We start from the raw sequence: 16,310 nt of genomic DNA on the forward strand, positions 1-16,310 counted from the left end.
CTTCTGGGAAGTTCGGCCGAACTTCTCGAACATCCAGGTGTTCGCTCAACTCTAGTGACATGTTGGGAAGATTTTCCTCACTAAACTACGCGAATCAATCCTGCTGCAGCAGGGGCTACTGGTTGCACATGTGTAAGGAACGTTCTTGGTACAAATTTGGCACTTTAATACGAGCGTTTCCCGTTCTTTGAAGTTGAAGGTCCTATAGAGCAGAAGATTTGAATCATGAGGGTGCTGCAAACAAATCCTTTACTCTTGGGTAATAAACATTTTTATCAAATCTACAGTTCTTCTGGTCACATGCAGCACAAGACCCATGATCAGAAAGTTTCTTTCCATAGATGAAACCTTATGTATGGATTTTCTACTGTAATACTGACAAGGAGGGATGAATGTATATTAACACTGTTCCAGACAGCCTGAATTACAAGGTTTTAACCATTACCCACGACACCAGTTAAAGGAAACACTTTATTAACAAGTATTTCTACTACAGCTTTATGACTTAGATGAAGGACCAAGCAGCAGCATACCAAGATATGGCAGACAGAGTTTTAAGAATCTTATATTATTGCAGCTTTGCTTTTCAGAAGAGGATCACGCTCGTTGCTTTTTTTGAAGAGAACATCTTTGATCTGACTGAAGTACACAATGATGCCTTGATCATTTCTTCCAGCTGAAGCATTTGCAATTGGTTTGTATTCCTTGTATTTCCTAGATGATAAAAGGCAATTTGCTTAAGTATGGAATACCAAGTTCTTACTTAATCGATAGAATCAAGACTATTTCATGCAACAGTTGTTCCCAGAAGTTTTGCTAGATCATAGCCAGTTTTAACATATGGCCTCCCCACATGAAACACTGGCTTGTATTTACTAATGTGAGTGCACCTAGACTTTGTTCTATACAAAGGATTCAATTTGGCTCATTAGGTTTAGAAATATTTTAATGAAGTTTGCACCAAATCAGACTGGCATACATGCTTTGCACCACATTGGAAGACTATGCCCCCTGGTCAAACAAAACAGTGGAAAGTTAGTCAACTTTAGGTTGCATAAACTTAGACTAAAAGGCGGGTCAGACTATCCAGAGTTGTCCACTAGTGCAATTTTTTTACATTTTAATCCAAGTTTACACTGTGCAGGCTAATCTCTAGAACACTTGAGTAGATATTCAGAAATCTACGCAAGATTCCTGGCCAGACAAGTGAAAATATTGGCACTGGTTGAAAGAGTTTGGAGCTGTAAAGAGATACTAGGAGGTCAAATGGAAAAGCCAGGAGAATGAGCTTACCTGTAAAGGGTGATACCAATCACCACAGCAACAAGTGCAACCAAAGCGAGGGGAACAAGTACTGCGGAAACAGTCTGTTGGGTTTTAGAACCTAGAGGGGAAAAAAAAGGGAAGTCTACATTATGTCTTGATACCTTATTTGAGAACTGTTGCACAAATGTAATAGTTGGATGCAAGTGACCATCTTCAAGTCAAGCTTTTGAAAGTTAAGGATAATTTATGGTTGGGAGAGGATAGTCAGAGGAAGCAGATTGGACTAACAAGCTGCACAATCACTCCTTGTTGTGAATGTTGGTCTTGAACATAAAGAGGGGAAACTCACTTAAAAAGGGTTCTCCAGGACAGATTCAAAATGGCTGGTGGCAGCATCATGTCCTAGAATGTGAGGAGCACTGTTGCCACCACTTGGGGGGGGGGGGGAGGGATGCTACACTCTGGCACTTCGATACTAAGTATTAGCGAGTTCTTCTGTCAGACATAGCATATAGGCAGGATCACATTACCACCTTGTGTAGTGAAGCCCCCTGCCCCTCAGGCAGCTTGACAAATAGTGGCAACCAGTCTTCCTCACATTCTAGGACAGGTTATTGGCAGCCATTTTAAAAACCTTGCCAGAGAATCCTTTCACATAGACCTATGTTTCAGGTAATTAACCAGATGTTCCTGATAATTACTGAATAGTCAGTGGAGGCAAGGGATGCATTTACATACAGCAACCACCTCTGCTATGTGTGTGGGAAGGGGGGGGGGGAGAAGAGGGGAAGAAAAATATAAATCACTTACCACCATCTATAGACACCAGCGTACTAGCAAGAGCCAAACTTGCACCATCACTTAGTGTGATATTTACACAGTAAGATCCTGGCTCAAATGCTCTTCTTAGGATCAGCAAGCATTGATCAGAAGATGGAACTTCATCACAAACCATGTCCTGGGGAATCATGCAACTAGCATCCGAGACTACCGTGCAGGCATCTGTAGGCAGACTGAAGGAACAAGGTTATCAAACACAGGGAACATCAGTTTTACAGGGCGTTTGTCTTCTGTTTGCCAAGACATACCTTCCTTCGCAAGTCACCACAAAGTCAACAAGAGAGCCTTCAGTCTGAGATGTGGGTACTTGAACACTAGTCATTTCAACAATGTTCACCTGAAGGATACCATCTGAAGTTGGAAAGAGCAAGTCAGATTCTAGGCACAGTACATTCTAAGCCTAGCTGTATAAGTGACCAACAACTTACCTACAACTGTAATCTTAGTGCTGTAATAACCATATCTATATATGAAGCAACCAGGAGTAGAAGTGGTGTATGGAATGGTTGTATAAACCGTGGTAACGTTTGGCATTTCAGTTGTCAGTGGTAAAGTTTCAGTTTCAAACGGTGGTAGTTCTGTTGAGTTATCTGCAAGGGGAGGGGGAAAAAAATAAAATGTCCTCCTGCACATATGGATTACTGTACCTCTTTTGTACAGAGGATTACCCGCAGCACTGTCAAACTCCCACACATTATGGACACAAGATCAATCCCACTGCCTGATACTATTTGTGTATCTCCTAAGAAAACCTTAAAGGGTTTCCAGGCTCCTGATATTAATGATCTACCTATGGATAAGTCACACTAATATGCAATCAGGGAGGGTCCAACACCCTGCACCCCCATGCTGGAACTAGCACTGTAAATGGAGCAGGAAGCTTAGTGGTTGTGCCAGGTTACTTCAGTGGTAGCTGAGCTGCAGTAATCCCGTGCAGCCACTACACTCAGCCATGCTTCCTGTTCCTTAGAGTGCTAGTGCCAGAGGCTGCAGGGAACAGCTGATGGAGTGTGGGTTGTCACTCAATGATTGATATGACCCGAGGATGGGTCAACGCTTAAATGGATTTTCCAGGCTCCTCAGTGATTACCCATCCTCAGGATAGGTCATCAATATCCAGTCGTTGTTTCTAACACCCCACACTCTGCCAATCAGCTGTTCCCGGCAGCCTCTGGCCCTAGAGCCAATACTTTGGCTAGAAGCACAGCTCTTTAGTGGCTATGCTGGATTACTGCAACTCAGCTACCACTGAAGTAATTAGGAGCAGGGCTGCAGTAACCTGGCACAACTACTATTCCTGTACCATTCACAGTGCTTGGGGTAGGGTGTCTCACCGATTTATTAATTACCTATCCTGAGGTAGGTTATTAACCACCTCAGCCCCCCTAGCTTAAACACCCTTAATGACCAGGCCACTTTACACTTCTGCACTACACTACTTTCACCGTTTATTGCTCGGTCATGCAACTTACCACCCAAATGAATTTTACCTTCTTTTCTTCTCACTAATAGAGCTTTCATTTGGTGGCATTTCATTGCTGCTGACATTTTTACTTTTTTGTTATTAATTGAAATTTAACGATTTTTTTGCAAAAAAAAATGACTTTTCCACTTGGTTGCAAAAAAAAACAAAACATCCATATATAAATTTCTCTAAATTTATTGTTCTACATGTCTTTGATAAAAAAAAAAAAAAAAATGTTTGGGTAAGAGTTAGCGTTTACAAACTATGGTACAAAAATGTGAATTTCCGCTTTTTGAAGCAGCTCTGACTTTCTGAGCACCTGTCATGTTTCCTGAGGTTCTACAATGCCCAGACAGTAGAAAAACCCCACAAAATGACCCCATTTCAGAAAGTAGACACCCTAAGGTATTCGCTGATGGGCATAGTGAGTTCATAGAACTTTATTTTTTGTCACAAGTTAGTGGAAAATGATGATTTTTTTTCTCTTACAAAGTCTCATATTCCACTAACTTGTGCCAAAAAATAAAAACTTCCATGAACTCACTATGCCCATCACAAAATACCTGGGGGTGTCTTCTTTCCAAAATGGGGTCACTTGTGGGGTAGTTATACTGCCCTGGCATTTTAGGGGCCCGAATGCGTGAGAAGTTTGAAATCAAAATCTGTAAAAAATGGCCGGTGAAATCCGAAAGGTGCTCTTTGGAATGTGGGCCCCTTTGCCCACCTAGGCTGCAAAAAAAAAAAGTGTCACACAAGTGGTATTACCGTACTCAGGAGAAGTTTGGCAGTGTGTTTTGGGGTGTCTTTACATATACTCATGCTGGGTGAGAGAAATATCTCGGCAAAAGACAACTTTTCCTATTTTTTATACAAAGTTAGCATTTGACCAAGATATCCATCTCACCCAGCATGGGTATATGTAAAATGACACCCCAAAACACATTGCCCAACTTCTCCTTGGTACGGCGATACCAGGTGTGACTTTTGCAGCCTAGATGCACAAAGGGGCCCACATTCCTTTTATGAGGGCATTTTTAGACATTTGGATCCCAGACTTCTCACGCTTTAGGGCCCCTAAAATGCCAGGGCAGTATAAATACCCCACATGTGACCCCATTTTGGAAAGAAGACACCCCCAAGGTATTCAATGAGGGGCATGGAGAGTTCATAGAATTTTTTTTTTGGCACAAGTTAGTGGAAATTGATTTTTTTTTTCTCACAAAGTCTCCCTTTCCGCTAACTTGGGACAAAAATTTCAATCTTTCATGGACTCAATATGCCCCTCACGGAATACCTTGGGGTGTCTTTCCAAAATGGGGTCACATGTGGGGTATTTATACTGGCATTCTAGGGGCCCTAAAGCGTGAGAAGAAGTCTGGAATATAAATGTCTAAAAAATTTTTACGCATTTGGATTCCGTGAGGGGTATGGTGAGTTCATGTGAGATTTTATTTTTTGACACAAGTTAGTGGAATATGAGACTTTGTAAGAAAAAAAAAAATTTCCGCTAACTTGGGCCAAAAAAAAAAAAATGTCTGAATGGAGCCTTACAGGGGGGGTGATCAGGGAGTCTATATGGGGTGATCAGGGGTTAATAAGTGACAGGGGGGGGGGGGTGTAGTGCTTGGTGCTACATATTACTGAGCTGCCTGTGTGTCCTCTGGTGGTTGATCAAACAAAAGGGACCACCAGAGGACCAGGTATATTAGACGCAGTTATCAAAACAGCGTCTAATACACCTGTTAGGGGTTTAAAAAAAAAAAAAAAAAAAAGCATCTCCAGCCTGCCAGCGATCGATCGCAGCTGGCAGGCTGGAGATCCACTCGCTTACCTTCCGATCCTGTGAACACACGCGCCTGTGTGCACGCGTTCACAGGAAGTCTCGCGAGATGACGCATATATGCGTGACTGTGCGCAGGGCTGCCGACTCCAGAACGCGATCCTGCGTTAGGCGGTTAATATCAGGGACCAGGAAACCTCTTTAATCAAAATATCAAGCTTAGATACATTTGTTTTTATACAACTCACCTGTAGAATTGGGAGTGGTGAAAGTACTGGTGGTGGTTGGTAGAGGTTGTGTAGGGATTGGAGTGGGTGTAACAGGTTTACATGGACCAGGAATGGCAGCTTTGATGGTCAAGTTAGCCCTAAAGCTTCCAAGCATGGTATAAATATGACTAGAGACAGGGTTATTGGAAACAGATGACCCATTCCCATCACCATAGTCCCAATCAAATGTCAATTCAGAATTCTTGAGATAATTGCTTGGATCATGGATGTGGATGTCAAATTTGATTGGTGAATCTTTAATAAAGATGCTGTCTGAGGAATTCTTGTCATTCTTCTGTGTAAGGTTGACATAAAATGGAATTTGATCTAAAATTTAAAGAGAAAAAAAAAAAAAGTTTAGAGGGAACGTGTGACCATGACATTCTGCAGGCAGCATGTTAGAGCTGAGCAGATTGTGGGACACCATTTAGCAGAACACAGGGTGTTTAAAACTGCCATTTTAGATGCTGTCTTAATACCCCTTGCCAGGGGCGTAGCTAAAGGCACATGGGCCCTGGTCCAAGGGTTCAGCTTGGGCCCCCCTTCCCTCAGTGTTTTGTGGCTAGGGAAGCAAAAATTGACAGTAGACCCCCCCTCCCAACCCTCCGATGTCAAATTCTTGACCTAACCCCTTCTCTCCAGTCAGAGCTATAACTTGACCAGCATGCACTTTCTATAATACTGGTGTCTTATGTGGCACAAGGGTCTTTGGGCCCCTCAGGCTCCTGGGCCCGGTAGCAACTGCTACCTCTGCACCCCCTATAGCTACGCCCCTGCCCCTTACGTGGCAGTGGATAAGCCTAAGGCATGAAGAGGTGCTGGCATCTACATAATTTAGGTGTATCCACCACCTGTTTAAATGTTATGTCCCTGGCTGGCTTAGATTTAGACCAGGGGTAGGCAACCTCCGGCACTCCAGATGTTGTAAAACTACAACTCCCAGCATGCATACTTCCTCTGCTCTTCTCAGAAATGAATGGAGCATGCTGGGAATTGTAGTTTTGCAACAGCTGGAGCGCCGGAGGTTGCTGACCCCTGATTTAGACCATTTTCTATCCCTAAAACAGGCATAGAAAATGAATGAGATGGGCCTGCCAGCCCACCCCTCTTTACACCTGGCATTAGCAGGGAAAAGTCAGTTCGCTGCGCAAATAACCTTTATGCCACAATCTGCGACAGGTATACGAGATTTTTTTTTTTTTATATAAATATATATATATATATATATATATATATATATACACACACACACACGTTAATAAATGACCCCTGTAATTTATACATTTAAACTCATGTTCAGGTGTCATTTGGGTGGTCCCATCAGTAGTCTTCCTCGTATAGAATTAGCTGCCGGTCAACAATTGACCCAAGCACATGATTCATAAAAAAAGGGAAATCACAATGATCATTGTGTGAGCTGAGCAACATATGCATGTTAAAGAATAATCATACCTTGTAATTTAGTTAAATTATTTCTCATCCTGGACATTGGAGTCAAGGAGGCAGTCCTATCAGTAATTAACCGCTAAACTCAAAGTGTGCAGGGATGTGCCTTTAGAGGCATTCCGTCATAATAGAGTCTATGGGCTGCAAAACTGATCAGTCCCGTTTGTTATGCAGGGGAGTCCTCTCTTGCATAGATGACTGATCCGTTTTGCAGCCCATAGACTTCTAATATGATGGAATGAATAACAGAATGCCTCTAAAGGCATAGAATTGGGTTATGGTCTGTGGTAACGGAATCCATAACACAATTCACCTTTTACCAGTGACGGAAGCATGAACGAATTTCAAAATGAAGTTTGGTCATCTCTAGCAGCCACCACTGTTCAAATGCTGAATATTTGGTGCCTTTACATAGATTTCATAGCTTACCAGTTACAACATAAATGCTGCTTGCTGTAGCAACTGGGTAGTGGTTATGAGAACCTCTTCTAAAAACCTTGACCTCTATCATTTGCGTTCCAGCAGTGATGTTTGTAGTATTAATGGACAGAGTAGTAGACGATCTCCCAATCGTTCCATAATATTGGCCTGACAAGAGAGAACACCATTTTTCAATCTGAGGCATGTGGGCAAGAGTCATCTACATGTGCAAATCATTGTACACTATAAAATAAAAGCTTGGTTTTCAGTCCTTGATAGTGATCTAACAAAAAAAAAAAAAATTTCCACTACAACTTCTGTCCACAGGACATTGGATCTAATTCAGGTCAGAGTCTGCTGGAGAACCTGTTGACTTGAAGCACCACTCATGACCGGTAGGGATGGATTTTGGATTCTTCATCTGGAGTCAACCTGCATAAATCTTTATTTTGGCTCCAATGAGCCAAAGTTACTTCATGAAGTCTTGAAAGATTTTGCAATAACTGAATTACTGTAAAAAACCTCGATATAGAACTCTGGTTCGGTTCCAAGGTACTACTTGGAACCAAACCAGAGTTCAGTGTTGGTTTTTTACAGTAATTATTCACCAAGTTGTTACACGAAGTCTCGCAAGACTTTGTGAATTAATAACTTTGGTTCAGTGGAGCCAATACATTCTAATACTGTATAGAGCTCCAATTCCGCACAGTATTACAAAGCTTTATGGGAATTGACTTCAGATAACGCATCAGAAGTAGATTCGCTCATCCATAGTGACCAGCTCTCCATTTAGCCAGTCACCCATGCACACTGATAGACAACCCTGGGATTCATCCCATTCTTGTGATCAGTGGGGGTTTCCAGTGGTCAGACCATGATATACTTACCTATACTATAGATAGGTGTTAATTTCTCATGGTTGGACTACCCCATTGAAGCCCCCAGAATATAGTAAACTGGAAGTCACCACTTGTCACATTTATGCCTAAACGTTTTGATTAGAGATTGTGAGCCAAAAACAGAATAGGGGCTGATCTATTTTATACCTAAAGTCCATAGAGGCTCCAATCCTGGTTTTGGCTCTGACCAAAACACTAGTGTGAATAAAGCATTACTCCAACCATAAGGAGGGGGGGGGGGGGAGGGGCTGAATATGTGGCAGCACCCTTACCAGGCAGAAGGTCTACTCATGCAACACTGAGGCTACACCTACACTTTACTGCACAAAATTACTGCCCATAGGGAATGCAGCGAGTATCTACTTTCTACCATAGAGCAAGATAAAGATCTCTGCTTAATTTCTAATAAGTAAGACACTCCATTACAGTTTAAGTTACAGCCATGGATAGGTAATCAATATCAGGTCAGTGTGTGGGAGGGGGGGGGGGGTCCCCAACATCACCTCCAATCAGTTTACAGCAGCTCATTACTGGACAGTTTGTTCCACTGAACAGGCCCAAACATGTGCCACTTTCACACACAAATAAACTTTGGATTCTACAGGGATAGAAGCGCCAATACAAGTACACATGTTCTTCATGCCTTGATCTTTACTGTAAATCCATAGTTCTCATTGGACAGAAGATGGTCAGATACCTGTAGGTGTAAAGCACCAAGTAGATTACAGGCACTACACAAGAAACATACCTTGAGTGGAGAAAATGTAAATGAAGTTGTGTCGTCTCCATCGAGGGTGATGTGGAAATGGTCTGCCATCTGGAAAGCTGTTAGCAAAGCTGCAGTTTCCTTCGTTACAGAAATCTATCCACTTGGTCCAGTTATACACATATTGGTCTGGGAAGCTGGAGGAAACTAAATAGACAACCTTGTAAGAGGTCATCTACACATCTAGATATAAAACATTCTGTAGTCTCACTGTATTTACCATTTCCACACCCTCTTTTATAGACAATGTCTCCATCTTCATTTTCCTTCTGACATCTGGGAAACTGCAGGTTGACAGCAAAAGTGATGTTTGACCCTATCAGCGCAGGACTGTCACTGGTCAACAATGCCACAACCTTGCCACCTAGACAAACATATGAAGTCAGCAGGATTTTAAGTCACATGCATTTTATTTCAGTTATATCTGAAGTAATACCTTTCCAGCAGTTTTCCCATCTTGTATCCCCAGACTTCCAGGCAGGGTACAGTTTCTCATTCCACGAGTTGGTATCAGGAGACCAGCCATTTATGTGGTTGCCGGGACCTCTAGAGCCAGATTTCCTTCCAAACTCCATTACATCCTGAAACCCTGTTAAGTTACATATTGGGATTTAATAGATATTGATTGCAAAACCAATGTGTTCTACAAAGTAGATGATAGCTGGATCCATGCATGGACTTAGATGTTCCCCATGTTCTTTGCCAGCAAGACATTGAGAGTTCAGCATGTTATGTAGTTAGCAGTTCTATGGAGGGAGCTGCAGCTTCCATGTCCTGTATACTACCCCTATAGCTCAAATACTGGACAGTAAAGCTACTTGTCCTAATATTACACGTGGTGCAACACTAACCATGTACGTTTTAGGGCCCCTTCACAATGCTACCACAGCTCTGCTCATCTATGGTCAGCTCCATCTTTGAAACAGAATGAAAATGAAGTATCAGATCCATCAGATTAACCTCATCGAATAATAGTATTCAGTTTCCCCATCATAGGTCTGACCACAAGTAGTGAAAAACTTCTTTATCTGCAATGTCTGGCCAAAGATTTGAAGTCCAATAATGATCCCAGAAAGATTTCTTATCCATTGTCTGGTTTCATATTACATTTATGACCCACACAGACAAGTGCATCACACTTTGCCTTTTATACACCACCACAGCAAGAGGATTTTGAGGCAGTTGAACAGCATTTTTTTTATTTTTTTTTGGTGCCATTTGAGGTCTATGCACATTGTGTGTATTATACATGGATTTTCCACAAAGATTGTGTGGAAAGTCTGCAGGGTAGCAGTACCAACTAAGGGCTCTTTCACACCTGCGTTTTTTTCTTCCGGCATAGAGTTCCGTCGTCGGGGCTCTATGCCGGAAGAATCCTGATCAGGATTATCCCCATGCATTCTGAATGGAGTGAAATCCGTTCAGGATGTCTTCAGTTCCGGAACGTTTTTTTGGCCGGAGAAAATACCGCAGCATGCTGCGCTTTTTGCTCCGGCCAAAAATCCGGAACACTTGCCGCAATGCCGGATCCGGAATTAATGCCCATTGAAAGGCATTGATCTGGACTTAAGCTAAACGTCATTTCGGCGCATTGCCGGAGCCGACAATTAGCTTTTTCTGAATGGTTACCATGGCTGCCGGGACGCTAAAGTCCTGGCAGCCATGGTAAAGTGTAGCGGGGAGCGGGGGAGCAGCATACTTACCGTCCGTGCGGCTCCCGGGGCGCTCCAGAGTGACGTCAGGGCGCCCCAAGCGCATGGATCAGGGCGCCCCAAGCGCACGTCATCCATGCGCATGGGGCGCTCTGACGTCATTCTGGAGCGCCCCGGGAGCCGCACGGACTGTAAGTATACCGCTCCCCGCTCCTACTATGGCAGCCAGGACTTTAATAGCGTCCTGGCTGCCATAGTAACACTGAAAGCATTTTGAAGACTGTTCCGTCTTCAAATGCTTTCAGTACACTTGCGTTTTTCCAGATCCAGAGTGTAATTCCAGCAAGTGGAGTACATGCCGGATCCGGACAACGCAAGTGTGAAAGAGCCCTAAGTAGATGAGATTTTAAGTTCTTTATAGTGTGGAAGTCTTCCAAACTGAAATTGGCCTGTGATATGGATTTTTTAATCTACTGTATGTCACCATTTGCAATGCAAAGAACCAAGAATGGGGGCAAATCCATAAAAATAAATAAAAATAACACAAACCATACCCAGTCAGAAAAGCCACAGACCACCATATGCATGCATGGCCACATGTAACATAGGCTACAGATGTTCAGTGGAATTGCATGCAGAAAATCTGCAGCATAGTACATTAGTAAAAATAATAAAAATAGTACTAATCCAAATGCTGCATAACATTTCCGCAGCAGAACCTGTGCTGCAAGTTTTAAGTTTGCACCATTTACCAATTTCCCCTTCTGCATTGTAACGAACCCACAGCATTTGCATAGAAAGAAAGTTATGCAACAAAATTAAAGCCTTTTCAGCAGAGATTTTGATGTAACAGAAATCCTGCAGCAGATACACACAGTACACACTAACATTCTGTAGAAGTTGAATACTTAGACATAGTTTAAAACAGAGGACTTAACACTTCACAATATATTAGAATTTAGCAAGCACAGGTGTTACACAACATATATATCAGTTATACAGTCTGAATGTGTAGGTCAATATACAGATGTAGCAGAGCTAAAAGGGATAGGTAACCCATTAAGTAAACATGGTAAACTATTTAGACTTTTTCCAAAAGTTTTCAGTGGCATCATCAGCTCCTTTTAGCTCTGCTACATCTGTACAGTCTGGATCTTGTAGCACTACTGCTGCTAACCCCCCACTGTATACACTGACACATGACAATGACCATGTTAGACCCTCACTCACGTTTTCCTGCCTGAATGCTGGAGACCAGGCAGAGCACCACCAGACCTTCCACTACTACTGGCAACATCCTGGAAGGGGAATGAGCTGGGCAGGGACCTGTGCACCAGCATTTAAACTGGGCTCAACAAGTCACAGCTGCACTAAATAGCAGTCAGTCCCCATGATCCCTCCTCCTGTTTATGAAAAGCCTGCAGGCCCATCATGTGATGGAATTAGGGAAAGATGGCTGACTTCAAGTAAAGGAGCCAGCGTCCCTGCTCATGTGCTTATGAGTCACTCCCTTGAATCTCAGACTCTCAAGTCTCAAGTTTCTTTCTTTTCTTCTTTTTTTTTTTTTTTTTGTATATTGTTATTTTTGCAGAAGATATATCAAAGGACATTTGTATAGAGAATCAGAGGTCATTGTAAGAAAAAGTGATCCAACCACCAAAACAGCAACAGAAAGAACTTGAATCCTCCAAGTGAAATCACAATATGACTGTTTTCAAAGTTACATAACTTTTGAAATATGTTGGATTTTTTGTAATTCAAAATCACATGAGAATGAAACTGCATGTACAGTACACATGGTATGTCAGGCAACGCCCATAGTTCAGTAATAAGTCTCATGCACATGACCGTATGTATTTTGCGGTCTGCAAATTGCGGATACGCAAAACACGGATACTGTCAGTCCATGTACAGAAGACAAAGGTCACATGGCACTCACCCCGAGAGTTAAAATCTTTCCTTTATTTCATAATGCAGGTACATGGAGACATGGACATATAGGCGACGGCCGTTTCGTGCTGGCGTGCAGTTCGTCTCGTCTACAGACACACAAACACGTGTGTCACATCCCTTATAAGCACTTCATTAAGATGCAATTATAAAACGCATGAAAACACATCCTTTCCTACAATACTTCAAATAAGGGTACATTCACACCACGTCCGTAGAATGGGTCGTTATCCATTCCGCAAATTGCAGAACGGGTGCGGACCCATTTATTCTCTATGGGCAGGAATGGATGCACACAGTGTGCTGTCCTCATCCGCATTTCCGAAGCGCGCCCCCGATCTTCAAGTCCGCGGCTTCAGAAAAAAATAGAACATGTTCTCTTCTTGTCCGCAATTGCGGACAAGAATAGGCAGTTCTATGGGGGTTCTGGCGGGGTGTATTGCAGATCCGCAATACACTACGGACATGTGAATGGAATAGAAAGACAAATATTTCTGTATACATCATTTTTTTCTTTTTTCACGTGTCTACTCCATATTTACAGGAACGCACTTATGTCATTCCTGTCGTACAGACCCAAAGGTCCCAGGGCTTTAGTTTTTATGATGATCTCTGCCTCCTTCTGTAGGCGTGTTCTCTCCGTATTACCATCTCTTGGTGCATTTTACAGACGCATCAGACCGCAAAGACGACTGGTAGAGACTCCCCTGCATAACAGAAACGGGACTGATCCGTTTTGCAGCCCATAGACATCTATTATGACAGAATGAATAACGGAATGCTTCTAAAAGCATTCCGTTATGCATTCCGTCATAGAATTGCGTTATGGTCCGTGGTAACGGAATCCATAACGCAATTCTGCTTTTACCACCAAACAAAGCATGAACGATTTTCATAACAAGAAATTTGTTCATCTCTAACGACCGGCAATGTACCCCGGAGCCAGTTGTGTCCCTTTGCTAATTTGTTGTCATATTGTCATTTTACCAGGAGGTCAGGCAAATTTTTCCTAGGTCTAAAGGAGATAAGTGGTTGTTGATTTGCAACTTTGACTAATAGGGGGTCATTCTCTACTACATGCCAATTTTTTCTGATAGAGGCTCTGACAGCATCAGACATGGGGCTATATTAGAAGGAGAAGGTAAAGCGTCCATTCGTTTTTTTTCTTGTTTTTGATGGTTTTTTAATAGAGATGTTTGATCTTTTACCTGACAGTAATATCTCGCTCTGCCCGCAGGGTGTGCGCAGGCTTAGGCCTCATGCACACGACCATTCTTTTTTAAGGTCCGCAAAAACGGGGTCCGTAGGTCCGTGATCCGTGACCGTTTTTTCGTCCGTGGGTCTTCCTTGATTTTTGGAGGATCCACGGACATGAAAAAAAAGTCGTTTTGGTGTCTGGCCGTGCGGAGCCAAACGGATCCGTCCTGAATTACAATGCAAGTCAATGGGGACGGATCCGTTTGACGTTGACACAATATGGTGCAATTGCAAACGGATCCTTCCCCCATTGACTTTCAATGTAAAGTCAAGAGTCCCTTTCATACCATCGGATCAGAGTTTTCTCCAATCCGATGGTATATTTTAACTTGAAGCGTCCCCATCACCATGGGAACGCCTCTATGTTAGAATATACCATCGGATTTGAGTTAGATCGTGAAACTCAGATCCGACAGTATATTCTAACACAGAGGCATTCCCATGGTGATGGGGACGCTTCAGGTTAGAATATACTAAAAGAACTGTGTACATGACTGCCCCCTGCTGCCTGGCAGGTGCGGCCAGGCAGCAGGGGGCAGACCCCCCTCCCCCCCTGTATTTAACTCATTGGTGGCCAGTGCGGCCCCCCTCCCTCCCCTGTATTTAACTCATTGGTGGCCAGTGCGGCCCCCCTCCCTCCCTTGTATTTAACACATTGGTGGCCAGTGCGGCCGGCCCCCCCTCCCTCCCCTGTAGTTAACACATTGGTGGCCAGTAGGAGGAGCGCCCGGCCGGTCACAGACATCGCAGCTCGCAGGTAAGTATAATGCTTCTAAAAATTGCTAAGTAACCATGGCAACCAGGACTGCAGTAGCGTCCTGGTTGCCATGGTTACCGATCGGAGCCCCAGCGATTAAACTGGGACTCCGATCGGTACTCTCCGCTGCCACCAATGATAGGGGGGGGAGATTTTAATTAGGAGGGAGAGGGAGGGGGGGGCCCACTGGCCACCAATGAATCTACAGTACTACAGGGAAGGGAGGGGGGTCGCCGCACTGGCCACCAATGTGTTAACTACAGGGGAGGGAGGGGGGGCCGGCCGCACTGGCCACCAATGTGTTAAATACAAGGGAGGGAGGGGGGCCCACTGGCCACCAATAAATTTAAAACTGGTGAGGGAGGGGGGGTGCCCCCTCCTGCCTGGCAGCACATGATCTCTTACAGGGGGCAATGATACTCACAATTAACCCCCCAGGTGCAGCACCTTAGGGGTTAATTGTGCGGATCACAGCCCCCTGTAAGAGATCGGGTGCTGCCAGGCAGCAGGGGGCAGTCATGTACACAGTTCAAAGTATATTCTAACTTGAAGCGTCCCCATCACTATGGGAACGCCTCTGTGTTAGAATATACTGTCGGATCTGAGTTTTCACGAAGTGAAAACTCAGCTCTGATAAAGCTTTTATGCAGACGGATTTGCGGATCCGTCTGTGTGAAAGTAGCCTACGGACCCATTGACTTTAATGGGTCCGTGAACCGTTGTCCGTCAAAAAAATTGGACAGGTCATATTTTTTGGACGGCCAGGAAACACGGATCATGGATGCGGCTGCAAAACGGTGCATTTTCCGATTTTTCCACGGAGCCATTGAAAGTCAATGGGTCCGCGGAAAAAAAAACTGAAAACGGCACAACGGCCACGGATGCACACAACGGTCGTGTGCATGAGGAAAAATCGGAAAATGCACCGTTTTGCAGCCGCATCCGTGATCCGTGTTTCCTGGCCGTCAAAAAAATATGACCTGTCCTATTTTTTTGACAGACAACGGTTCACAGACCCATTCAAGTCAATGGGTCAGTGAAAAAACACGGATGCACACAAGATTGGCATCCGCGTCCGTGGTCCGTGGCCGTAGGCTACTTTCACACAGACGGATCCGCAGATCCGTCTGCATAAAAGCTTTTTCAGAGCTGAGTTTTCACTTCGTGAAAACTCAGATCCGACAGTATATTCTAACACAGAGGCGTTATCATAGTGATGGGGACGCTTATAGTTAGAATATACTTTGAACTGTGTACATGACTGCCCCCTGCTGCCTGGCAGCACCCGATCTCTTACAGGGGGCTGTGATCCGCACAATTAACCCCTCAGGTGCTGCACCTAAGGGGTTAATTGTGAGTATCATAGCCCCCTGTAAGAGATCATGTGCTGCCAGGCAGGAGGGGGCCCCCCCTCCCTCCCCTGTAGTTAACACATTGGTGGCCAGTGCGGCCGGCCCCCCCTCCCTCCCCTGTAGTTATCACATTGGTGGCCAGTGCGGCCGCCCCCCCCTCCCTCCCCTGTAGTTAACATATTGGTGGCCAG

At 43.9% G+C, this 16,310-nt stretch overlaps 1 protein-coding gene across 1 annotated transcript; it reads right to left on the minus strand.

The window, feature by feature from the left end:
- Positions 1-457: 457 nt before the first annotated feature.
- LOC121002276 (protein QNR-71-like) lies at positions 458-12,161 on the minus strand. Its single transcript, XM_040433666.1, has 11 exons — positions 12,034-12,161; positions 9,588-9,740; positions 9,372-9,515; positions 9,134-9,298; positions 7,496-7,654; positions 5,600-5,947; positions 2,535-2,696; positions 2,355-2,457; positions 2,077-2,279; positions 1,294-1,384; positions 458-714 (listed from the first exon to the last, which is right to left on the minus strand). The coding sequence occupies exons 1-11, from the start codon at positions 12,098-12,100 to the stop codon at positions 564-566; spliced, it is 1,746 nt and encodes a 581-aa protein (XP_040289600.1). The 5' UTR covers positions 12,101-12,161; the 3' UTR covers positions 458-563.
- Between the last annotated feature and the right edge of the window lie 4,149 nt (positions 12,162-16,310).

Source organism: Bufo bufo, chromosome 5 (genome assembly GCF_905171765.1).
Source record: "Bufo bufo chromosome 5, aBufBuf1.1, whole genome shotgun sequence".
NCBI classification, from domain to species: Eukaryota; Metazoa; Chordata; class Amphibia; order Anura; family Bufonidae; genus Bufo; species Bufo bufo.

Excerpts from the sequence above, each read along its gene's own strand:
- LOC121002276 (XM_040433666.1), bottom strand. The coding sequence starts at position 12,100 with ATGTTGCCAGTAGTAGTGGAAGGTCTGGTGGTGCTCTGCCTGGTCTCC. Across the intron at positions 9,299-9,371 it reads TAAAAGAGGGTGTGGAAATG|TTTCCTCCAGCTTCCCAGAC; the intron begins GTAAATACAGTG and ends TTGTCTATTTAG. Across the intron at positions 5,948-7,495 it reads CAGCATTTATGTTGTAACTG|ATCAAATTCCATTTTATGTC; the intron begins GTAAGCTATGAA and ends TTTAAATTTTAG.